A 26,357-nucleotide genomic window follows, 5' to 3' on the forward strand; every position below is an offset into this window, starting at 1 on the left:
AGAGATCTGCAAAACATAATTTCTCTTTTTGCACACTTTTGAACTGAATGTTTTCTGGCTCTGCCTCTCAGATGTGTAGAATTCCGGTATTGCCTTCTCTGTAAAATGTCTGCGACCAGGCAACTCATATTTGGGATCGAGTGTGTTTAGTAATTTTTGGAAGCCTGGTTTTTCCACTATACTAATTGGGATCATATCTTCGGCAATGAAGTTAGTGATTGCATCCGTTATAGCTTTCCATCTCTGACTCGTTTTCTCATATGGGTGGCTTTGGAGAACGAGGCCGCTATAGTCATTTGTTTAGCTTGTGTGTGTGTGTGTGTGTGTGTGTGGGGTGGGGTTTAGCTCGTGGGCAAGTAGTTCGGAGTTTAAGAGACTCTGCATACTGTACCGGGTGAGTTTTCAGGTGATGGAACATATTTGTAGTGCTGCTGCCTTTCGTGATGACAGGTTTTTTTGCACACTTTACAAATTGGCATTTGCTGTTCCACGTCGTCCTCGCGATATCCAAAAAATGCCAGATGACTGACCCCTTACTAGTTCTTTTAGGAACCAATTTGTCTGCTTCCATTTTTAATTTGTGGCTGAAATTGACAGAGTTTACACGGTAGCCTATGCAACACCAGCGATTGCACGAACTGAGTCAGCGCTGTAAACCGAAACTAGGAAATCTTCCCGCCGGCAGTGTTGCCAGATACTGCTGACGTTTTCCAGCCCAAAATATGTTCAAAACCCGCCAAAATGCATTTAAAACCGCCCAATCTGGCAACACAACCGAAACTAGAAAATCTTCCCGGAAGTTCCTTTCAGCACTGAGATGTCACCTGGGATTGGTTGGCGAGTGCGTGACGTTATTGTTTTTTTTTACCCTTAGGCAGCCTCTCACGTTACTGCCTGAGGGACAGGGAGAAAACTACCGGAAAAGGTTTTAAACAAACGCAAGTCGGAAGATGACCATAAAATACTCGATAGTTACGATATAATAATTTTATGTATCTCACACAGAATTTTCGGCGATATATCGAGTATATTCGATATATCGCACAGCCCTATGTGGAAATATCCAACAACGGGACAGTCTGATGCGACAGTGTGACGAGAATAAGTGTCCTGTTTTATGCCTTACATAACATCCTGGCAATTTGAGCAATATCAGCATCCCAGACACAGCACAGCTAAGTGACATAACTACATTGCAGAAAAGAGGAATGTTTAAGAGTCTTAAATTTTCACATGCTTAATCATCTAACAGTCATGGTGTGAAGTTGCCACATACCATTGCACAGGTTGCAAGTTATGTAGAAATGGACGAAAACCGCAAATACACTCGAAAATCATCGTACCAAAGCTCCAGTAGTCCACAGTTACTGTGTAGGGTTTGCTCTCAAATAACTCTGGGGCCTGAAACAAAATCACATGTTTACATGTTAAACCAGCAGTTCTCTAGAATGCCACTGCTTTTACAAAGAACTGTGCTGAAACAATTGCTCAGTTTAAAGTGCATATCACGGGTAAATTCAGGAACAAGATCAATGTCTCGTCTCATCTTCATCCGCTTATCCGGGGCCGGGTCGCGGAGGCAGCAGTCTGAGCATGGAAGCCCAAACTTCCCTTTCCCCAGACACCTCGGCCAGCTCCTCGGGAAGAACACCGAGGCGTTCCCAGGCCAGCGGAGAGACATAGTCCCTCCAGCGTGTCCTGGGTCTTCCCCGGGGCCTCCTCCCGGGGGGACATGCCTGAAACACCTCCCCAGGGAGGCGTCCAGGAGGCATCTGAAAGAGATGCCCGAGCCACCTCAGCTGATTCCTCTCGATGTGGAGGAGCAACGGCTCTACTCCGAGCTCCTCCCGAGTGACTGTGCTTCTCACCCTATCTCTAAGGGAGCGCCCAGCCACCCTGCGAAGGAAACTCATTTCGGCCACTTGTATTTGCAATCTTGTTCTTTCGGTCATTACCCAAAGCTCATGACCGTAGGTGAGAGCCGGAACGTAGATCGACCGGTAAATCGAGAGCTTCGCCTTTTGGCTCAGCTCCTTGTTCACCATGATGGACCGGTAAAGCGACCGCATCACTGCGGAGGCTGCACCGATCCGCCTGTCGACCTCATGCTCTATCCTTCCCTCACTCGTGAACAAGATCCCGAGATACTTAAAATCCTCCACTTGAGGCAGGACCTCTCCACCAACCTGGAGAGGGCAAGCCACCCTTTTCCGGTCGAGAACCATGGCCTCAGACTTGGAGGTGCTGATTCTCATCCCAGCCGCTTCACACTCGGCTGTAAACTGCCCCAGTGCATGCTGAAGGTCCTGGTTTGAAGAAGCCAACAGGACATCATCATCCACAAAAAGCAGAGATGAAATCCTGTGGTTCCCAAACAGGATTCCTTCCGGCCCCTGACTGCGCCTAGAAATTCTGTCCATAAAAATCATGAACAGAACCGGTGACAAAGGGCAGCCCTGCCGGAGTCCAACATGCACTGGGAACACGTCTGACTTACTGCCGGCAATGTGAACTAGACTCCTGCTCCGTTCATACAAGGACCGGACAGCCCTTAGCAAAGAGCCCCGAACCCCATACTCCCGAAGCACCCCGCACAGAATACCACGAGGGACACGGTCGAATGCCTTCTCCAGATCCACAAAGCACATGTGGACTGGTTGGGCAAACTCCCACGAACCCTTGAGCACCCTATGAAGGGTATAGAGCTGGTCCAGTGTTCCGCGACCAGGACGAAAACCGCATTGTTCCTCCTGGATCCGAGGTTCGACTATTGGTTGAATTCTCCTCTCCAGTACCCTGGAGTAAACCTTCCCTGGGAGGCTGAGAAGTGCGATTCCCCTATAATTGGAGCACACTCTCCGGTCCCCTTTCTTAAAAAGAGGGACCACCACCCCAGTCTGCCACTCCAGAGGCACTGTCCCCGACCGGCACGCGATGTTGCAGAGGCGTGTCAACCAAGACAGCCCCACAACATCCAGAGACTTGAGATACTCAAGGCAGATCTCATCCACCCCTGGTGCCTTGCCACTGAGGAGCTTGCAAACCACCTCAGTGACTTCAGCTTGGGTAATGGACGAGTCCACCTCCGAGTTATCAGCCTCAGTCTCCTCAATGGAAGACATGACGGTGGGATTGAGGAGATCCTCAAAGTATTCCTTCCACCGCCCGACAATGTCCCCAGTCGAGGTCAACAGCTCCCCACCCGCACTGTAAACAGTGTTGGCAGAGTACTGCTTCCCCCTCCTGAGGCGCCGGACGGTTTGCCAGAATTTCTTTGAGGCCGACCGATAGTCCTTCTCCATGGCCTCCCCGAACTCCTCCCAGTTCCGAGTTTTTGCCTCCGCAACTGCCCGATCTGCGGCACGCCTGGCCTGCCGATACCCATCAGCTGCCTCAGGAGTCCCGGAGGTCAACATGGCCCAATAGGACTCCTTCAGCTTGACGGCATCCCTTACTTCTGGTGTCCACCACAGGGTTCGGGGATTGCCGCCACGACAGGCACCGGAGACCTTGCGGCCACAGCTCCGAACAGCTGCGTCTACAATGGAGGTAGAGAACATGGTCCACTCAGACTCAATGTCCCCCGCCTCCCTCGGAAGCTGGGAAAAGCTCTCCCAGAGGTGGGAGTTAAAGACCCCCCTGACAGAGTGCTCGGCCAGACGTTCCCAGCAGACCCTCACCATACATTTGGGCCTGCCAGGTCTGTCCAGCTTCCTTCTCCGCCAGCAGATCCAACTCACCACCAGGTGGTGATCAGTTGACAGCTCAGCCCCTCTCTTCACCCGAGTGTCCAGGACATCGGACCGGAGATCAGATGAAACAACAACAAAGTCGATCATCAACCTCCGACCTAAGGTGTCCTGGTGCCACATGCACTTATGGACACCCCTATGCTCGAACATGGTGTTCATTATGGACAAACCGTGACTAGCACAGAAGTCCAATAACAAAACACCACTCGGGTCCTAGAACTGCCACTTTATTGTGGTGGAGGGGTTTGTGTGCTTGAATGATCCTAGGAGCTATGTTGTCGGGGGCATTACACCCCTGTCAGGGTCTCCCAAGGCAGACAGGTCCTAGGTGACAAGCCAGACCAAGAGCAGTTCACCAAAACCCTTATGGAGAATCAATCAAGGACCATGACGTCGCCCGGTATGGCACAGCCGGGGCCCCACCCTGGAGCCAGGCCCAGGGTTGAGGCTCGTATGCGAGCGCTTGGTGGCCGGGCCTTTGCCCATGGGGCCCAGCCGGGCTCAGCCCGAAGTGGTGACGTGGGCCCGACCTCCTGTGGGTTCACCACCCACAGAGGTAGCCGTAGGGGGCCGGTGCAGTGTGGATTAGGCGGCAGTCCAAGGCAGGGGCCTCGACGACCTGATCCCCGGACACAGCGGCTAGCTGTTGGGACATGGAATGTCACTTCACTGGGGGGGAAAGAGCCTGAGCTTGTGCAGGAGGTTGAGAGGTACCAGCTAGAGATAGTCGGGCTCACCTCCATGCACAGCTTGGGCTCTGGAACCCAGCTCGGGCTCTGGAACCCAGCTCCTCGAGAGGGGCTGGACTCTCCACTTCTCTGGAGTCACCCATGGTGAGTGGCGGCGGGCTGGTGTGGGCTTGCTTATAGCTCCCCAGCTCAGCCGCCATGTCTCGGAGTTTACCCCAGTGAACGAGAGGGTCGCCTCTCTGAGCCATCGGATTGGGGAGGGGGCTCTTGCTGTTATTCGGCCCGTAGGCACAAACAGCAGTATAGAGTATCCGGCCTTCTTGGAGTCCCTGGGAGAGGTACTGAGAGGTGCTCAGACTGGGGACTCCATTGTTCTACTGGAGGACTTCAATGCTCACGTGGGTGACGGCAGTGACACCTGGAGGGGCGTGGTTGGGTAGATCAATGTAATTCTCCCATTTTATATTAAACTTTGGTCAAATATCTGTAACATTCTGCATTCTCTGGAATGTTTTTACCTTGTGTAATACCAGAAAAATTCAGTTGAAATCAAGCCATTTGAGGCGAATTGGTCCGCCTCTGAAAAAACTTTGTATTTGAATTTTCCGGCAAACATTGACGCATTTTTTTTCTGCTGTAGACAGATGGCCTTGTGCAAAATTACCCTTCTGGATGAGTGTGTAAAGGGACATACTTTCATATTAAAAAAAAAACGAAATTGGTCCAGAATATGCACTTTAATACTGCAGATTGGTTTAGTACTTTACTCATTATTGTGTAAGAAAACAAAACATAATTTATAAGGAACAGAATCAGCATGGCTTTGTTTACTGTACATAAGGAAAAATGCCTTCACATATTTCACACCTGTTCCTGCGGTCACAAATTAGCTAGCTACATGTAACAACTTGATATTAGTACAGTATTATTAGCATTATTTTATTAACACATTTGCTCCAAGATTTATTAACCTAATAATGAAAGCAAACAATATTTTAACTTATTGGTATTCTATTCAACTAATCTGGATAAGTTGCTATGGATAAGGGCATCTGCTAAATACTGTAACGGTAAGCGTAAATCTAAGTGACCCGGACAAGGGGGAAAAAAACTAATTCTGCAGAGCCAGCAGCAGAACCATGCACATCAGTCTTTATCAGTACACCATATTTTAAAATATGTAACTCATTTCAGATCAGAACCAGGTTTCAGGCACATCTCAAGACGTGATACTGATACTATGAAAGACTCACCAGATACTGCAGAGTGCCCACAAACGATGTGCAAAGGCTCCCTTGATCCAGATCTTTTGCATAGCCCAGGTCTATTATCTTGTGGACCAGCTAAAAACACAAGTACCCAGAGTAAGAACATTTTACAGATGTTTATATATATATATATATATATATATATACACAAACGAACAAACAGATACCTTTCCGTTGATTTCCTGAAGTACAATATTCTCTGGTTTCAAGTCTCTGTGAATGATTTTGTTTGCATGAAGATACTGAATTCCTGAACCTGTTAATACCAATAATGGCTTTAGCTCCACACAAATTTATATAATAAACTATGAAAATACTGCAAAACCTGGAAGGTGTTGACTCAAACGTAATACATTACCGACATCATTGAGTAAACTGAGCACCTCACTTTCTTTTAGACCACAGCAATTCTCAGGTTTGCTTAATAACTACAATAAAAAAAAGTGATGATATAACAGCATTAAAAAAGGCCACCTTTTCCAAGCCCGATTATAATAATCTGAAGCACTGCAGATAAGATAAACAAAATAAAAGTATGTATCAGGGCACCTTACGAAGGTCTCCCCTGGAACAGTACTCCATGGCTAAAAGAGGCAAGTCATTCAAGGCAATGTGTTTCATCTCTTCAGGTACATCCCTTGCTGTCACCACGTTCAAGTGGTTCAACCTACCAAGAGAAATTCAGTACTATTCAGTAGTAAAAACTGGTGGTTTGCCTTTTATGCATTTAAGTGAATATCAGACATTCCATTGAACAATTTTATTACTGCTATTGATGAAGCATCTATCAGCGGCACATATCACTATTGTTTTATCATCCAGGTCTAAAATTGTTTGTGGTGTGTGTTATCTTTTCAACATGAGAAGATAAACTTCATATCCTCACACGTTGGCGTGAGGATATGTTGACCTGAAGATATGAAGTTTATCTTCTCTTGTGTAAAAACTCATTTTTCATATGACATACATTGCGGATCTGAGTGACATATTTAAATAATATTGGCTGGCTTTTTTTTGTGAAATAGAATAGAATGCCTTTACTGTCACAGCACAAATGTAGAATGAAATTTTGTTCATCATCATAGGAGAGCTTAGCTGCTGCATATGTTCGCACTGCCACTCTTGGGCATTTCAGCCCAAGGCCATCCCATGTTAACCTAACTGCATGTCTTTGGACTGTGGGGGAAACCGGAACACCCGGAGGAAACCCACACAGATATGGGGAGAACATGCAAACCCCACACAGAAAGGCCCCCGTCAGCCACTGGGCTGGAACCCAGGACCTTCTTGCTGTGAAGCGACAGCGCTAACCACTACACCACCATGCCGCCCATTCAGCTAGCATGATATTGAACAAGTTGAAGACGAGTTCAAGATCATGCTAGCTGAATGGAATAAATCTGATATACCACGAAAAAAGGCAGCCAATATTATTATAATACATACACATTCAACGGAACAATTATAGATTTTACAAAAAGTTAAGAACAGGGGGTCAATCCAATGTACATGTAAAAAAATCAAAGTTCTAAATTCTCTCAAAATCTTCTGCATTTAACGAAGCAAACCTGGCAGCCATGTTTGTTTACAAATTGTCAGTCGCTCACTAGTGCAGAAGTTGTGTGTGTAATACGTATCTTATGGCATTTTCAATTCACTGCAACAGTTTATTGCGGGCACCGTCAGCATGCACAGCAGAAAACTCTCATTGAATATCCGCATCAGCTCCGACATGTGACATCATGTTGTCTCGACAACCATGTAATATCGTAAACCATATTCAGTGCTCATTCTCCGTTAGGTTGAGTGACATAATACATGTAGAATAAGCGATATGCTAACAATACTGCATGATATCAAACCAAATGAATGAAAGCCGCTAGAAGGGAATAGAACATGTTTTTATTCCATCAAAAAGTGTCCTGTATGTATAATAACTTCTGATATTTTGCTCCGATGACTGAGATCATCGGAGTGAAACATCAGAGTGAATATATTTTGCTTGCGAATCTGTCAATTATATAGACACATTCACAAACAAAAAGTACCCAAGTTTATCAAAATTAATCGATTTCCTCACAAATGACATATAGAGATTTAGATCATGGTTTTGGTTCTGCATGTCCCAGATGTAGCTCACATGAAGAATACGAGTGGTGTATTTCCCAGTAAAACACTCGTGTCCACATAACATGACAAACAGACACACCAAATCAGCCATAAAATTAAAAACACTGACAGGTGAAGTGAATAACATTGATTCTCTCATTACAAAGGCACCTGGCAAGGGATGGGATATATTATACAGCAAGAGAACAGCCAGTTCTTGAAGTGTTGGAAGCAGGAAAAATGGGCAAACGTAAGGATCTGAGCGACTTTGGCAAGGGCCAAATTGTGATGGCTCGATGACTGGGTCTGAGCATCTCTAAAATGGCACATCTTGTGGGGTGTTCCCGGTATGCAGTGGTTAGTACCTACCAAAAGTGGTCCAAGGAAGGACAACCGGGGACAGGGTCATGGGTGTCGAAGGCTCACTGATTCACATGGGGCACTAAGGCTAGTCCATATGGTCCGGTCCCACAGAAGAGCTACTGTAGCACAAACTGCTGAAAAACTTAATGCTGACACCTTTCTGTTTTAGCCAGCATTAAATTTCTCAGCAGTCTGTGCTATGCCATCACAAATTGGCCCTCGTCAAAATCACTCAGATCCTTACGTTTGCCCATTTTTCCTGCTTCCAACACATCAACTTCAAGAACTGACTGTTCTCTTGCTGCCTAACACATCCCACTCCTTGACAGGTGCCATTGTAATGAGATAATAAATGTTATTCACTTCGTCTGTCAGTGGTTTTCATGTTATGGCTGATCTCACACACACACACACACATTCACACATACTTTTTCATTATCTGGATCTCTCGACTCCATCTGTCTTTGTTCCTTGCATTGAGTTCAAGCCGACAAAGTTTCACAGCAATTTTCTCAGCTGTTTCCTGTATAAAATGGGGGAAAAAATTATCACTTATTTTAATGGCTTTGATTAGATTTTTATACAAAACAAATACAAAAGATTCTGTTTTGTAACCCAGCAGACCACAACTGCACCATGAATGCTTAAGAAATTAATTACAGATCCAATACATGATCTGTGGTCAGCATGAAGCTGGACTCTCTGGTGACGGTGGCAGAGAAGAGGTCTATGGACAAACTATTGAACATCATGGACGATGCCAGTCACCCTCTGCACACCGTCATCAGCAACCACAGGAGCCTGTTCAGTGACAGAATGCTCCTTCCCAAGTGCAGGATGAACAGACTCAAAAACTCCTTTGTCCCTCACGCCATCAGACTGTACAACTCCTCTCTGGGGGGAGGAGGGGTAACAGGAGGACAGAGAACGGGGAGGAGCAGTAGCCTAGCCTAACAATAAGCAATACCGGACAATGTGCAATATCCTTCCTGCTGCGCCCCCCTTCCTCTCTTCCCCATATCTTATTCTTTTATATTTGTATATGTAAATACTTAATTTATTTTAATTTATCTAAAAGCTTTCTCTATTTCTTTTCTCTGTTTATCTGTAATGATGCTGCTGGAATCTTAATTTCCCTGAGGGAACCCTCCCAAAGGGACCAACAAAGTTTTATCTTATCTAATCTAATCTGATCTAATACTGGTATTGGGGCTGGTGCTGTCCCGAAACATTAGCTCAGGTCTGATTAGAAATTTTCTGATCCCATCCACCGACACGTTTTATAATGTGATTAGGTATGCTGTTGACAGACACAACACAGATTTTGTATCCAAGACACAAAATGTATTAAAGAACATCTGCCACTGATATTTCTCATAAAATACAACAGAAGCTGGAACACAGTTGGTTACTAAGAGGATCTCAGATCAGTATCAGATCAATATCATATCAAGCACAGAAAAACTGAAAGCAATACAGCAGTAGAATTAGACAGTTTAGTTGAATGTTGAAGAGAAAGGAACAGTTAAGACAAGTAAATAAATCAAATCTAAATTACACACCTGATGCTGATACAGATAGACATGCCCAAAGCCACCAGTTCCCAATCTCTCTTTCATAGCCCAGGCTCCACAGACTTGAGTCTGTTTGAAAGGTGGTTTCTCCATCTGTTCATAGCACAAATAAATTATCTGTTACTCATTTGAGAATTGACATTTCTGCCACAAGCTTGTTTCTGACAACCTTTATCGCAAAAGCTGCATATATCAGATGCTCTATACAGAAGGATTTTAAGGTAAAACATTGCAGCTAGCTCATTTTAATTACCTGTTTATTAACATATTACCAACAAGAACTTCATTAATCACAAGTTAGCTCACAGCACACGTTATCCTTTCAGTGTTTTAGGCTTAATGTCAATGCTAGCTAGCCAACGTTAGCTTCCATGATCTTACCCTTGCTAAGCTTGAGTTACCAGTCTGTATTGCTAGCTTGATGGAACCAGCCGAAATTTGAAGAACTTAATAATTGAATGTGTTGTTTCATAGAAAATAACTACGATATCCATTTCATTTTGAAAGGAGACCTTTGAAGGACAACTTGAGAAACAGCTAGCTGACTTCGATAGCTAAACGTAAACAACTTGATGTTACGCCCCGCAGCCAGTCAATTAGCAATGATGCTAACTACAACTAGCGACCTAGCTAGCGAGGTCAGCTTCCCATGACACCATTTGTAAAAGAAAAGCCCTTTAAAATGAAGATTAGTCACAAACTAGGTATAAATTAATACGGAAAACAAAGAATTCTCTATTATACGCTGTTGACGACAACAACAAGACAGACAAGCTACCTAGCTAACGTTAGTACCCGAGTCGAAATCGAAACAAGTGTAGTGCGCATGCGTAGTGTAAATGTAGGCTTTAGTTACATTTGTAACTGATTTGGGACCAGTTTCCCGACACAAAATAACGTCTTTATGAACCACCGTAGAAGAAGCTAAACTGATGCCAGATCAGATCATCGTCGCAGGTAAATAATGTACTGTGCTTGTTTGACGTGTGCATTCCTAACCGTTTACATTTATTTGCACATTACTGCCCTTTTTCGCTGCTATATGTCCGGTCATTGCCTTATTCTTGTATTATACTGCCTATTTTGCACTACATTTACCTTTATTTTGTACTATACTGTTTGTTTGCTTTTATTTTGCACTACGTTGCCTTTACTTTGTATTATTTCTTCCGCCAATTTATTTATTTGTAATTGGCATTCATGGTGGACAGCAAACTAAGAATTTCATAGTGCAAGAGAACATGTCCTTACTGTGCACATGACAATAAACACTGAACTACAGTGCCTTGCAAAAGTATTCATACCCCTTGAACTTTTTCACATTTTTCCACCTTACAACCACGAACTTAAAAGTTTCTTATTGAGATTTTATGTGATAGACCAACACAGAGTAGCACATAATTGTGAAGTGAAACGAAAATGATAAATGGTCTTCAAAATTTCAAACAAATAAAAATCTGAAAAATGTGGTGTGCATTAGTATTCAGCCCCCTGTACTCTGATACCTCTAAATACAATCCAGTGCAATCAATTGCCTTCAGAAGTCATCTAATTAGTTAATAGAGTCCTACTGTGTGTAATTTACTCTCAGCATAAATACACTTGTTCTGTGAAGGCCTCAGTGGTTTGTTAAAGAACACTGAAGAACTAACAGCATCATGAAGACCAAAGAACTCAGCAGACAGGTCAGGGATAAAGTTCTGGAGAAGTTTAAAGCAGGGTTAGGTTATAAAAAAATATCCCAAGCTCTGAACATCTCAAGAAGCACTGTTCAATCTCATCTCATCTCATCTCATTATCTCTAGCCGCTTTATCCTGTTCTACAGGGTCGCAGGCAAGCTGGAGCCTATCCCAGCTGACTACGGGCGAAAGGCGGGGTACACCCTGGACAAGTCGCCAGGTCATCACAGGGCTGACACAGACAACCATTCACACTCACACTCACACCTACGGTCAATTTAGAGTCACCAGTTAACCTAACCTGCATGTCTTTGGACTGTGGGGGAAACCGGAGCACCCGGAGGAAACCCACGCGGACACGGGGAGAACATGCAAACGCCGCACAGAAAGGCCCTCGCCGGCCACGGGGCTTGAACCCGGACCTTCTTGCTGTGAGGCGACAGCGCTAACCACTACACCACCGTGCCGTTCCACACTGTTCAATCTACCATTCAAAAATGGAAAAAGTATGGCACAACTGCAAACCTACCAAGACATGGCCGTCCACCTAAACTGACAGAGCGAGCAAGGAGAGCACTGGTCAGAGAAGCAGCCAAGAGGCCCATGATCACTCTGGAGGAGCTGCAGAAATCCACAGCTCAGGTGGGAGAATCTGTGCACAGGACAACTATAAGTCGTACACTCCACAAATCTGGCCTTTTTGGAAGAGTGGCAAGAAGAAAGCCATTGTTGAAAGACAGGCATAAGAAGTCCCGTTTGCCAGAAGCCATGTAGGGGACACAGCAAACATGTGGAAGAAGGTGCTTTGGTCAGATGAGACCAAAGTTGAACTTTTTGGCCTAAATGCAAAGCGCTATGTGTGACGGAAAACTAACACTGCTCATCACCCTGCACACACCATCCCCACTGTGAAACATGGTGGTGGCAGCATCATGCTATGGGGATGCTTTTCTTCAGCAGGGACAGGGAAGCTGGTCAGAGTTGATGGGAAGATGGATGGAGCTAAATGCAGGGCAATCCTGGAAGAAAACCTGTTGGAGGCTGCAAAAGACTTGAGACTGGGAAGGAGATTCACCTTCCAGCCAGACAATGACCCTAAACATACAGCCAGAGCTACAATGGAATGGTTTAGATCAAAGAATATTCATGTGTTAGAATGGCCCAGTCAAAGTCCAGACCTAAATCCCATTGAGCATCTGTGGCAAGACTTGAAGATTGCTGTTCACAGACGCTCTCCATCCAATCTGGCTGAGCTTGAGCTATTTTGCAAAGAAGAATGGGCAAAAATTTCAGTGTCTAGATGTGCAAAGCTGGTAGAGACATACCACAAAAGACTTGCAGCTGTAATTGCAGCAAAAGGTGGCTCTACAAAGTATTGACGCAGGGGGGCTGAATACTAATGCACACCACATTTTTCAGATTTTTATTTGTTTAAAATTTTGAAGACCATTTATCATTTTCGTTTCACTTCACAATTATGTGCTACTCTGTGTTGGTCTATCACATAAAATCTCAATAAAAAACTTTTAAGTTCGTGGTTGTAAGGTGGAAAAATGTGAAAAGTTCAAGGGGTATGAATATTTTTCAAGGTACTGTATAAGCAGGAATATACGTTACAGAGTACCTTAGAATCTGAGTCATTCCCACAACACCATGTCAGTACTGTAGCTATATTTGGCATGTACTTCTGAAGTTCACTCATCTTTAGTTGGAAATAAATGTTGCACTTTTTTATGTAAAATTATGAAATTAATTTCACATTCTCTTGTTCACTCTGTTACACAATTCCCCAGTCAACCAATCTTACCAAATTAATAACACTAATAGGCATAGGAAACTGAAACAAGAAGACAGAGTCCTCTATATCCCCCACCCTATATACCAACTATATATCAAGTTTCAAGATATTATTTGTCACATTTTTCAAGTTCTGCTGCAGGAAGCCAACCCTACCTCTTTACACTGACCTCAGCAGCCCATGGCATAAACCCACCGGACCTTTGGTCCAGATGAGCTAAAAATTAAAATTTCTCACATCTTAGTGTCAAAAGGCACATGTATATTACTTAATCAACACATATACCAACTTTCAAGACCATACCACTCATAGTTTTCAAGTTCTGCTCCGGAAACAAAACCTACCCCTAAGACTAACCTGAAAGACTAAGTCTGAAATTGTTTCCATGGAAACATGAAAAATTAAAATTTCTCAAATTTCTTAGTATGAAAAGGTACATCTACATCACCTTGTTAACATGTTTACCAAGTTTTAAATCTGTATCATGAATAGTTTTGGATATATGCTCCGGAAACAAACACTGCTCTTAGAAACCAAGTCAAAATCTATTTTTTATGTAAAAATTTGAAAAATACTTTTTTTCAAAAATCCAAAATGGCAAAAGGCACAAGTTCACATGTTGCTTGATATGTATACAAAGTGTCATGAAGATATCTTCTCATTATCTCTAGCCGCTTTATCCTGTTCTACAGGGTCGCAGGCAAGCTGGAGCCTATCCCAGCTGACTACGGGCCAAAGGCGGGGTACACCCTGGACAAGTCACCAGGTCATCACAGGGCTGACACATAGACACAGACAACCATTCACACTCACATTCACACCTACGGTCAATTTAGAGTCACCAGTTAACCTAACCTGCATGTCTTTGGACTGTGGGGGAAACCGGAGCACCCGGAGGAAACCCACGCGGACGCAGGGAGAACATGCAAACTCCACACAGAAAGGCCCTCGCCAGCCACGGGGCTCGAACCTGGACCTTCTTGCTGTGAGGCGACAGCGCTAACCACTACACCACCGTGCCGCCCCTGAAGATATCTTCAGTAGTTTTAAAGATATGGCCCGGAAACAAAAACACGGATGGACGGACATAACTTTGTAAAGTTCCCCACCCAAACTTTGTAAAATAATCATAAGATTGTTCTATCAGTCTGTGAGTCATGTTTTGCATAAGAACAATTGTTTGCTGGTTTCTATATCCTCCGCCCAACCTGAGACACTTCCACTAAAATTACACTTTACAAAGTAGTCTAAAGGAAATGAGGTCTTTGTGCCATGTCATGACAGATAATTGTGCCACGGATAAACAAGATACCGGCCCAAGACTAGGAATCGGAAGTGGCACCCTTTTCCGATTTCATGTAAATAGTGATTCTCCAATTGAGGAAGGAAATGACTCCTTAGTCGAATTTGAGTGAACCGATGACGTCCTGAACATCCTTAATAGTACAATCCCTGTGCAAAAATAATGCTATAATCACGTGCATTGTATGCATGTTTTGTTAACCAGCTACAAAGTGTTTGGAACTGTTGTAAAAGTTTCCACTGAGGGTTCAAATCATCAATCAATCAACTAGTCAGTCAGTTAGTCAGTCTGTCTGTCTGTCTGTCTGTCTGTCTATTTAAAATGTTAAGTATATTACATGTTTACTCAATCCATGTTCATATCGAAAGGCCTAAGCCTGAATGAAAGGCACCATACAGTAGGCCTAACCCATCTAATCCTCCTTCCTGTATAGTGTATAGCAGGATGTTGGTTATCCTTTAGTATATGTTTGGATTAAAATGTGTATAGGCTCAAGAGTCTACGTGGGGGAATAGTAGATAGTGGATTATAAAGGGAGTCTGGGCAGAGGCACTAAACAATAAACAAAATAACAAAGGGGTCAATCAAGACTGCATGTGAGGTACAGATCACACAGCAGTTATTTTGATAGGACTACAAGGGAGAATTACGACTTAAAACTCATTTTAAAATCTGTTTTAAATTACTTTTCTATCGCAATGTTTCATAGGGATATCATTCTAGCAATTATATACTGTATAACCAGACTTCCTGTTTAATTATAATACATTTGTCTTAAGAAGTTGCATCTTTACTCAAGAAGATTGTTCTTCTCAAAAATACCACCCATCCATTATCTGCAGCCGCTTATCCTGTCCTACAGGGTCGCAGGCAAGCTGGAGCCTATCCCAGCTGACTATGGGCGAGAGGTGGGGTACACCCTGGACAAGTCGTCAGGTCATCACAGGGCTGACACATAGACACAGACAACCATTCACACTCACATTCACACCTACGGTCAATTTAGAGCCACCAATTAGCCTAACCTGCATGTCTTTGGACTGTGGGGGAAACCGGAGCACCCAGAGGAAACCCACGGAGACAACATGCAAACTCCACACAGAAAGGCCCTCGTCGGCCGCTGGGCTAGAACCCACCATGCCGCCCCTTCTCAAAAATACCACAGACAGATTTCAAAATATGTTTAAAAAAAAAGGTGGTACAGTTCTGCAGCCTTAATCTACCCATGTGTTTTGTTCAGTTTTCATTTATCTTCACATATAGATTTATTAGCTTCACAGGGAGTCTGTTTTGACAGGATGATGACAGATTGGTTCACTGAACATTCAAGATGTTTCCTTATGATAAAGAATACACTGCTAATATGAAAAGGCATGGGTATTATAAAATGTTTTATGTATACCAAATATAGTTACCAACTAACAATGACTAAAGACAAAATTAATAGAAACTCTATGATAAGGATTTCACACCTACAAGCTATTTGTCTGCTTACAATGAACACACAAAATCCTAACACAATAAAAAAGAAGGAATTTAAAATATAAAATTGCTCCCTCGCTATATCATATAATAACTAATACATTGAAGGCTTTTGTCACTACGTTTTGTGACATATCAATAGAAAGCAGAAGTTTCACAAATCACAATGCTTTTTACTTGAAAATTAATGCATTTGAGCTAATTCTTCTAAACAAAGTTTGGTATTATATTTTAGATATTAAATTCCTTCTTTTTTATTGTGTTACACTTTTGTGTGTTTATTGATTTTTTTTTTCTTCCTGTTTGTTTTTGTAACTGTAAAGTGACTTTGGGTTTCAGAAAGACACTATATACATTAAACTGATTATTGTTAAAATTTTAATTAACAAACGGCATACAGTAAATTAAAAACAAAACAAAAAGTTCAATCTTTAAATGCAACCCTGGAACTTTTATGATATGCTGAACAGGAAATACATGCAAGCACCTACACGTCTCCAGTGAGGACACAATGATGTCATTTGGCTTCATGATCACTCAGTCCTGAAAATCCCCGTATCTCTATCCCATATTACCATAAACAACAGCACAGCAGGAAAGAATGAATACTTAATGCTGTTTATATAAGTCCAGATTAACTCAAGTAGTTCATTCATGTAGTCATTTAATCAGCTACTCATGCGGCCGCAGCATAGTGCATGCATTCATTCAGATACAGGTCAAGGACTTCAGTTAATGTTCTCATCAAACATCAGAATAGGTAAAATGTGTGATCTCTGAGACTTTAACCATGGGGTAGTTATTGGTGTCAGATGGGCTGGTTTGAGTATTTCAGAAACCGCTGACCACAGGTTTCCTGTAGCTTGCCACATCAGGTTTAAAACACTGATGCTTGCCAACAAAGCAAAAAAACCAGAGCAATACCCACTTACCTCAAAGCACTTATCACACCCTGCACTGCACCATGTTCCTTCTGATCATCTAGCACTATTGGACTGGTCCTACCATTTCTCAGGGTACACGGAAGGCATGCATCAAGGCTCTTCTCTGTTCTGGCACCTAGGTTGTCCCGAACAGCTGAGTCACTGATAGTTTACAAACAAGGTCAAAATAAATATATACAAACGTGCGTTCCTAAGCATATTGTGTATTGCATGACTTATAATCTATTTGTGCAAAAGGCTCAGTTCTATTTTTTGCTGTACCCAATATCACTACACAGGATATATATATATATATATATATATATATATATATATATATATATATATATATATATATATGACACACACAGTTGTGGTCAGGAGTTTACATACAGTGACATCAATGTCATCTTGGATATGAATGTCATTGGAATTTTTGGGTTTTCAGTAATTTCTTTGAACTGCTCTGGGGCTGTTTTGCTGCCAGTGGAACTGGTTCATTGCACAAAGTGGATGGAATAATGAAGAAGGAGGACTACCTCAGAATTCTTCAGCATAAACCATCAGAAACTTGAACACAACTTGGGACTTGGGAGTTGCAACAGGACAATGAACCCAAACACGCATCAGAGCTGGTTGTGGAGAATAAAGCAGGCTAACATTAAGCTTAAAACAAGTCCTGACTTCAGTCCTATTGAAAATATATGGACCGTGCTTATAAGTCAAGTCCATGTCAAGAAAAAAAAATTTATTGAACTCTACCAATTCTACCATGAAGAATCATGAAATATCCAACCAGAATTCTGCCAGAAACTTGTCCACGGTAAACAAAAATGTTTGGTCAAGGTGAATCTTGCGAAGAGACATTTTACCCAAATATTAGGTGTGCTGTATGTATATTTTTGACCCTATGTTGATTTCAGAAAACTCAAAGAAAATTAAAACTTTTTACATTCTAGTGGTTTTTTTTTTATTAAAGATGTATGCTGTACATTCTGCCACAGAAAAAGAACAGTTAAAAGAAATTACTGAAAGCCCAAATATTGCCATGACATTCATGTCACTGTATGTAAACTTCTGACCACAACTCTGTGTGTGTGTGTGTGTGTGTGTGTGTGTGTGTGTGTGTGTGTGTGTGTGTGTTTAATGTAAAGCATGTTGTGGCAAGTATTTGTTTCGTTGTCTTTATGTATAATTAAAAATTATGTTGTATGAGATGAGGAACTAGCCAAAAAAAGGTGTCAATATTAGTGAAGAGATCAATACTAGGAACATTTCTTCCTACACATATTTAGAATATTGAAAGTAGGAAGTGTCTTGACTCACATCTCATGAATCATCACTTACCATCTTCAGTATATCCTATACACATGCCTCCTATTATTAAAAAAAACTGTCTCCTATAGTCCCGCCTCTCACAGCCAACCACAAGCTCTTAGTACAATATAAAGTCTGCAACCAGCAATCTAGAAACCAGTCGCATCAAAGGGAACATCCAGTTTCCAGTGACGAGTCAAAGAGCAAAAACAGCCCCAGGGACCAACTGTGAGGAAAATCTCTAAAACTGATTTCTGAACGGTAAGCATATGCTTTTATATTTTATTTCACATTCAAACATATGACATTCAAAAATATACTGTTATATTTTGTATAAGAGCACAAAATAATTTTTTTCTTTGTTTTTTTTTCCTGCAAATGTTTACCTATTGTACAAACTTACAGCAAAGAGCAGCACTGAAATTCCTTAAATATCTACTGTGAAATAGTATATTGCTGCAATGCTCATGAATGTCTTGAATATCCATCTCATTTGCAATGTTTAACATGATGAAAAAGACAAATAGTTTCAAAGCTAAACTGCAGTTTATTCAACACATTTTAACGGAAAGTTTGCCTTTGTTCTTTGAGTTGTTTTTACTAAACTTGGTTGCATAACCTAAATTAATAAGTGCACAAATTTATATTTTATTTATTCTATCTATCTATCTATCTATCTATCTATCTATCTATCTATCTATCTATCTATCTAATCTATCTATCTATCGAATATACTTCTGTAAAACATTCTTCTGATGTTTCCAGTGTACAATATTAAAGTTGCAGTTGTTTTCGTGTGTGTGTGTGTGTGTGTGTGTTTCAGAATCTCCATATAAGTCAAACAACAGTTTGTGGTCAAAATGTGGCTGGTGATTTCATTATTACTGACATGTTCACTTTATGATGTTGCTGAGGTGGGGAATAAAAAGCAGAACTATTAATTTTTGTTTCCAAAATTAAGGAACTAATTTTATCAGACTTTGTGTCATTGACTTTTTTCTGTCTGGTTTCCTTCCTTCCTTCCTCTTTAAGCCATCTAACCAAAAATATTGGCCATGGATAATGAATGCCATTGAACCAGTAAAAAAGGTTAAACAGCATGGTAAGTCTATAATTTTTTAAACTCACTGTCATAAACTCATCTCCCCTTAAAACAAATTGAATTAGATTGAATTAGGTATGTTCACCATCCTGAATGGTATTCTCATTGTCTTCTCTGTCAGATGTTGAATGCCTTGCTGAAGGCAGTAATGGGAATGAATACAGAGGTACTACCTCTGTAGCAGTCGGAGGATACAAATGTCTCTACTGGGATCAGATTTATAAGATAGGACCGAAAGCTGTTTCCAAAGGACTTGGATCACATAATTACTGCAGGTAGTGCTCAAGATCATTTATAAAAGTAAAGTGCCATAAAGTACCTTTGCCTTCATTTAAATGTGTATTCTGAAAATAAAAATAAATAAATTGGGGGAAAAATTGGGTAATAAAATGAATATATTAGTTAAGCTATTATGGTTACTGTGCGTGGGAACTAGACGTGAGAAATCCTTCTTCCCTAAAATAATCATAAGATTGCTCTATCAGTCTGTGAGTCATGTTTTGCATTAGAACAAGTTCCTAGATTTGCACTTAGTGGTGATTGTGACTCATCTGTGGCATTTTTGCAGAAATCCAAATAACAAACCTGGGCCATGGTGCTGGGTTAGGAAAGGTATCCGGAAATTTCCCAAATTTTGTGATATTCAACAATGTGAAGAAAAGACAAGTGAGTTTTTAAAAAAGTGCCATTATTTTTATTTTAATATTTGTATAAATAATGGAACTAATACAGGATATACAGAATAACTGATTAACTATTACTTCCTATGTTTTTCTGTATGAATTTTGTCCCACCCAGATCCCCTAATTCAGGACACTGGTAAGACATCCTAAACAAATCTAGTTTTTCAAATACTCAAGTAACATTTCAAACTGTACATCTTCACTGTTCTTCTTGTAAGAGCTATGTTTTAAACTTTCAGAAACGTCATGTGGTGAACGAAGGCCAAATGAGAATTTTAAGATTATAGGTGGATCCAAGACTCCAGTAGAGTCTCAGCCTTGGCTGGCATCCATCTTTGAACGTGGCACGTTTATCTGTGGAGGCACACTCATCGCACCCTGCTGGGTCCTCACCGCAGCCCACTGCTTCCGTCTTAGGTATGTCACGTGTCTCAGATTAAATATAATATTTATTTGATGTTCAACAGTATGAAATGCATTAATGTTGCATTGCTTACTTGATTCAAACAGCAGAAGAACAAGCAAGGACCAGTATACTGTCTACTTGGGAAAGGATGCCACCAATCAAACTGATCTGAAAAAAGAGCAAAAGTTTAAAGTAACCAAACTTGTGCTTCATGAGGACTTTGACAGTACAGAAGAGAATTATAACAATGATATTGGTACGCATTTAACCAATTAACAAAGGTTCAGACAAAACACACACACATACACACATATTGAATACAATTTCCTTTCTTTATCCATGACTTTTTTTTATCAGCTTATAGTTCTGATCTGACTCCACAGCGTATGTGAGTCCACTTTGTGTTAATGATGTTATGCTATTTGTGTGTTCAGCTCTGTTGCAGATTGAGAACTGCGATGGACAGTGTGCACAGAAGACAGACTCAGTGAGGACAGCATGTCTTCCCCCAGCTCACATCATGATGCCTTCTGGAACCTTCTGCAAAATTGCAGGCTATGGCCTAGAGAGGAATTGTGAGTCAGATTATTTATTATTTAATTATACTGTATTATTTTAAATATTCATATATACAAAACCCTTTTTCTAAGCATGTGAGGATTCTTAATGACATGACACCTAATGAACAATGAATTACTCCCCAAGTCTCATCTCATCTCATTATCTGTAGCCGCTTTATCCTGTTCTACAGGGTCGCAGGCAAGCTGGAGCCTATCCCAGCTGACTACGGGCGAAAGGCGGGGTACACACTGGACAAGTCGCCAGGTCATCACAGGGCTGACACATAGACACAGACAACCATTCACACTCACATTCACACCTACGGTCAATTTAGAGTCACCAGTTAACCTAACCTGCATGTCTTTGGACTGTGGGGGAAACCGGAGCACCCGGAGGAAACCCACGCGGACACGGGGAGAACATGCAAACTCCACACAGAAAGGCCCTCGCCGGCCACGGGGCTCGAACCCGGACCTCCTTGCTGTGAGGCAACAGTGCTAATCACTACACCACCGTGCCGCCCTACTCCCCAAGTATCTTCAGAAATTATATTTGGGCATGTTTACACTGTGGGTTTTGGCACCTGCTCTGTGTAATCTGTGGGAAGCCATGATGTGAATGGCCTAAGCATACAGCTGTTATAATTTGGCCAACATGCCAGTGCTGTAAAGACAAATACAAATTCTTTCAGTGTTATGCAGGTTTGATTTGCAGAGATATAATTTTAATGTCTGGAATTTCTTTCTGTACATTTGATGTTAGATACGTACATAATTTGATGAATAATGAATCTACAGCCAAATTGTATGAAATTGCACTATAATCACTTTTTTTTTCTTTCTTTGTTCAAGATTATTCTTTGAGTAACTACACATATTCCGGCTTCATGAAGGAGGCTCAGGTTCAGATTCTCTCCCGAAGTATTTGCAAAACGGAGACCTACTATGGAACCATGGTCACGGAAAACCAGTTCTGTGCAGCCAGTCCCAAATGGACAGAGGATGCTTGTCATGTATGATATCAATTACTACTACATCTGATTATTTAAAAAAAAAAAGATTATATTAAAAATGCTATTATAAAATACTGTGTAAAATACTTCTACTTATTGTAATGTTACTCTTCTCACTGTATTACTTCTCTTTTCACTTATGATAGGGAGACTCAGGAGGTCCTCTGGTGTGTGAAGTGAATGGCCGAATGTTTCTCTTTGGAATCATCAGCTGGGGAGATGGTTGTGCCAAACGATTTAAACCAGGTGTCTACACAAAAGTCACCAACTACAACAAATGGATTGCAAAACAACCAGGCCTGTACCCCTTCACTGAAGGCATCATGTACCCAAAGAAAAATTAACTGTGTTACACAATGTAAGCACTGTGAAGCTACACATTTAATGCTTTTTAACTCAGGGTTTGACTCCAGCCTCTAGAGAAAACATGCCAATCTGTGATCGCACTGTCTAGATATCATCTGTTGTTGCCCTTACACAGTGACCTGCAGGAACAATGACGTAGCATTTTGACCTTTGACAAAAAAAGTATGTCACTGACTGAACCATTTGTGACATGATATGATTCCATAATATATACAGTATTTATAGTTATTTATAATCTAATTTATTTAATATAATCTTAATCAAATTAATGCCCAAGCAGCATTGCTGCATGTGGTGCCAAAGATCATAGGAAGCAATTGCCCTTTGGATAATTTTTAAGTAACAATTAATGTTTTAATGAATATGTGTTGTGTGTGTAGGCCTATATAGGTTTCAGAATCTCAAATGAAGGATAGAATGCAGTATAATCCAGTGAAGAAATGCCAGTTCTTGTTTTTTTCCATTTTAGTTGCATACTGAGCTTCAAAAATGTATGCTTTTTTTAAAATATTTATATTGTGCTTATATTATATTTCTGAATTAAAAATATATATTTTTTATAAAAGGTGTGCGGGTTCTTTCTTTACATTTTTGTTTCAAGGTTTGATGACCTTTTTAAGCAATAAGATACCTAGTCATTTGCTATTTGTACAGTGTCTAAACAACCCTGATTCCAAAAAAAGTTGGGACAAAGTACAAATTGTAAATAAAAACGGAATGCAATAATTTACAAATCTCAAAAACTGCTATTGTATTCACAATAGAACATAGACAACATATCAAATGTTGAAAGTGAGACATTTTGAAATTTCATGCCAAATATTGGCTCATTTGAAATTTCATGACAGCAACACATCTCAAAAAAGTTGGGGCAGGGGCAATAAGAGGCTGGAAAAGTTAAAAGTACAAAAAAGGAACAGCTAGAGGACCAAATTGCAACTCATTAGGTCAATTGGCGATAGGTCATTAACATGACTGGGTATAAAAAGAGCATCTTGGAGTAGCAGCGGCTCTCAGAAGTAAAGATGGGAAGAGGATCACCAATCCCCCTAATTCTGCACCGACAAATAGTGGAGCAATATCAGAAAGGAGTTTGACAGTGTAAAATTGCAAAGAGTTTGAACATATCATCATCTACAGTGCATAATATCATCAAAAGATTCAGAGAATCTGGAAGAATCTCTGTGCGTAAGGGTCAAGGCCGGAAAACCATACTGGGTGCCCGTGATCTTCGGGCCCTTAGACGGCACTGCATCACATACAGGCATGCTTCTGTATTGGAAATCACAAAATGGGCTCAGGAATATTTCCAGAGAACATTATCTGTGAACACAATTCACCGTGCCATCCGCCGTTGCCAGCTAAAACTCTATAGTTCAAAGAAGAAGCCATATCTAAACATGATCCAGAAGTGCAGACGTCTTCTCTGGGCCAAGGCTCATTTAAAATGGACTGTGGCAAAGTGGAAAACTGTTCTTTGGTCAGATGAATCAAAATTTGAAGTTCTTTATGGAAATCAGGGACGCCGTGTCATTCGGACTAAAGAGGAGAAGGACGACCCAAGTTGTTATCAGCACTTAGTTCAGAAGCCTGCATCTCTGATGGTATAGGGTTGCATTAGTGCGTGTGGCATGGGCAGCTTACACATCTGGAAAGACACCATCAATGCTGAAAGGTATATCCAGGTTCTAGAGCAACATATGCTCCCATCCAGACAACGTCTCTTTCAGGGAAGACCTTGCATTTTCCAACATGACAATGCCAAACCACATACTGCATCAATTACAGCATCATGGCTGCGTAGAAGAAGGGTCCGGGTACTGAACTGGCCAGCCTGCAGTCCAGATCTTTCACCCATAGAAAACATTTGGCGTATCATAAAACTGAAGATACGACAAAAAAAGACCCAAGACAGTTGAACAACTAGAATCCTACATTAGACAAGAATGGGTTAACATTCCTATTCCTAAACTTGAGCAACTTGTCTCCTCAGTCCCCAGACGTTTACAGACTGTTGTAAAGAGAAAAGGGGATGTCTCACAGTGGTAAACATGGCCTTGTCCCAACTTTTTTGAGATGTGGTGTTGTCATGAAATTTAAAATCACCTAATTTTTCTCTTTAAATGATACATTTTCTCAGTTTAAACATTTGATATGTCATCTATGTTCTATTCTGAATAAAATAAGGAATTTTGAAACTTCCACATCATTGCATTCCATTTTTATTTACAATTTGTACTTTGTCCCAACTTTTTTGGAATCGGGGTTGTATAAGTATTCAGTACTTTTCATGTTTTACCACAGGTCTGATCTGGTCTGGGATTTGACTGAGATCTAACATTCTTGGTTTGAAAGACTCCAGAGTAGCTTTGGCAGGGTTGTTGTAGTGTTGGAAGTTGAACCACCTTACAGTTTGGAACAGGTGTTCTTCTAATATCTATTCTGAAGAGCGAAGATCTAAGAAACATGGCATATCACCCTAAGAACACTATCCCCACACTGAAGCATGGCGGTGGTTGTATCTTGAAGGTGGACTGCTTTTCATCAGCAGATTTTCTTCTAAGATGCTTCACTGTGGAGATGGCGGTCTCAGGATGATATGTAGTGTTGGGTTTCTGCTAAATGTCTTATCACACCAGAAAATCCTTTTTATTGCAAATGGTATATGGAGAGTAAACATTCACAAATAGGGTTGTAAGCAATCCGACATTGACCAGCAAATTGCTTTTGTGTCATCAAGAAAATAGAGCTCTCTGTGTCTTGAAAGTAGCCCTGAAAGCTAATTTATAATCTATTATTATCTCATCTCATTATCTCTAGCCGCTTTATCCTGTTCTACAGGGTCACAGGCAAGCTGGAGCCTATCCCAGCTGACTACGGGCGAAAGGCGGGGTACACCCTGGACAAGTCGCCAGGTCATCACAGGGCTGACACATAGACACAGACAACCATTCACACTCACATTCACACCTACGGTCAATTTAGAGTCACCAGTTAACCTAACCTGCATGTCTTTGGGGGAAACCCGAGCACCCGGAGGAAACCCACACGGACACGGGGAAAACATGCAAACTCTGCACAGAAAGGCCCTTGCCGGCCACGGGGCTCGAACCCAGAACCTTCTTGCTGTGAGGTGACAGCACTAACCACTACACCACCGTGCCACCGCTATTATTATTATTATTATTATTATTATTTTACTTCATTGGAAGCCTCCAAGGACTATGGTCTATGTTTAAATCATATTTATTGCATGTATGATTTGTACTGCACTGAGGTGAAGATTTAGATAAGAGTTACTGATTTACATATTAACCTTATCATGCATTTATGGTACATCCTTGCCAACTTTTCAAAATTCTCATGGGGGAGAAAAGTGCGTGAATGACATTTTCAATTGGATGAGGGTATGATGCACGGTTGAAACAATAAAAACAGTGGATCCCAATTAATTGCAAACCATTTGAAATTTATACAATTAAAGAGTTTTTGAATTGTTGATCTTGTTCTATCAATTACTATAGGTTATGGGATTCATGTATCAGGCATGAGAGAGCTGAAAAATCTGAAATAATACACGTCTTGAATTTTAATATAATAACAATGAAAGGGAAGTCTTAAATTTTTAGCTGAAAAATCTCATGCCTGAATATTGTATACATACAGAGACCCACAAAATCCTATCGGAATGCATCAAAGGAATTTGCTCATTTGCAAACTTTGAAAGTTCTCATCTCATCTCATTATCTCTAGCCGCTTTATCCTGTTCTACAGGGTCGCAGGCAAGCTGGAGCCTATCCCAGCTGACTACAGGCGAAAGGCGGGGTACACCCTGGACAAGTCGCCAGGTCATCACAGGGCTGACACATAGACACAGACAACCATTCACACTCACATTCACACCTACAGTCAATTTAGAGTCACCAGTTAACCTAACCTGCATGTCTTTGGACTGTGGGGGAAACCGGA

The 26,357-nt window shown here is 41.4% G+C and overlaps 2 protein-coding genes across 4 annotated transcripts in view; one reads left to right on the forward strand and one right to left on the reverse strand.

Annotated features, from left to right (window-relative positions):
- Positions 1 to 10,576, reverse strand: part of chuk (component of inhibitor of nuclear factor kappa B kinase complex) — a 30,719-nt gene extending 20,143 nt beyond the window's left edge. Inside the window, exons 1-8 of one of the 2 annotated variants that reach the window (XM_060926107.1) lie at positions 10,137 to 10,576; positions 9,744 to 9,848; positions 8,610 to 8,704; positions 6,259 to 6,376; positions 6,068 to 6,137; positions 5,877 to 5,965; positions 5,695 to 5,784; positions 1,277 to 1,401 (exon numbers count right to left, since the gene is read on the reverse strand). In XM_060926107.1, the coding sequence (XP_060782090.1) occupies positions 1,277 to 1,401; positions 5,695 to 5,784; positions 5,877 to 5,965; positions 6,068 to 6,137; positions 6,259 to 6,376; positions 8,610 to 8,704; positions 9,744 to 9,848 (692 nt within the window). In that variant the 5' untranslated portion in view covers positions 10,137 to 10,576. Of the gene's footprint in view, positions 1 to 1,276; positions 1,402 to 5,694; positions 5,785 to 5,876; positions 5,966 to 6,067; positions 6,138 to 6,258; positions 6,377 to 8,609; positions 8,705 to 9,743; positions 9,849 to 10,008; positions 10,115 to 10,136 lie in introns of those variants that run through there. The other variant, XM_060926108.1, reaches the window with a different exon arrangement.
- Positions 10,577 to 10,657: 81 nt separating this feature from the next.
- On the forward strand, positions 10,658 to 22,905 carry plaua (plasminogen activator, urokinase a). 2 transcript variants are annotated; one of them, XM_060926110.1, is made up of 12 exons: positions 10,658 to 10,712; positions 18,348 to 18,519; positions 19,082 to 19,172; positions 19,291 to 19,360; positions 19,482 to 19,635; positions 19,929 to 20,026; positions 20,159 to 20,179; positions 20,283 to 20,460; positions 20,557 to 20,705; positions 20,884 to 21,024; positions 21,862 to 22,022; positions 22,169 to 22,905. In XM_060926110.1, exons 3-12 carry the CDS (start codon positions 19,119 to 19,121, stop codon positions 22,364 to 22,366), a joined length of 1,224 nt encoding a protein of 407 aa, XP_060782093.1. In that variant the 5' UTR covers positions 10,658 to 10,712; positions 18,348 to 18,519; positions 19,082 to 19,118; the 3' UTR covers positions 22,367 to 22,905. The 2 variants fall into 2 exon arrangements, with proteins under 2 accessions (XP_060782093.1, XP_060782092.1); XM_060926109.1 differs by lacking the exon at positions 10,658 to 10,712 and having other exon boundaries at positions 20,554 to 20,705.
- The last annotated feature ends 3,452 nt before the right edge of the window (positions 22,906 to 26,357 follow it).

The sequence above is a fragment of the Neoarius graeffei genome, chromosome 7 (assembly GCF_027579695.1).
Source record: "Neoarius graeffei isolate fNeoGra1 chromosome 7, fNeoGra1.pri, whole genome shotgun sequence".
Taxonomy (NCBI): Eukaryota; Metazoa; Chordata; class Actinopteri; order Siluriformes; family Ariidae; genus Neoarius; species Neoarius graeffei.

Excerpts from the sequence above, each read along its gene's own strand:
- plaua (XM_060926109.1), top strand. The coding sequence starts at position 19,119 with ATGTGGCTGGTGATTTCATTATTACTGACATGTTCACTTTATGATGTT. Across the intron at positions 19,173-19,290 it reads CACTTTATGATGTTGCTGAG|CCATCTAACCAAAAATATTG; the intron begins GTGGGGAATAAA and ends TTCCTCTTTAAG. Across the intron at positions 21,025-21,861 it reads CTATGGCCTAGAGAGGAATT|ATTATTCTTTGAGTAACTAC; the intron begins GTGAGTCAGATT and ends TCTTTGTTCAAG.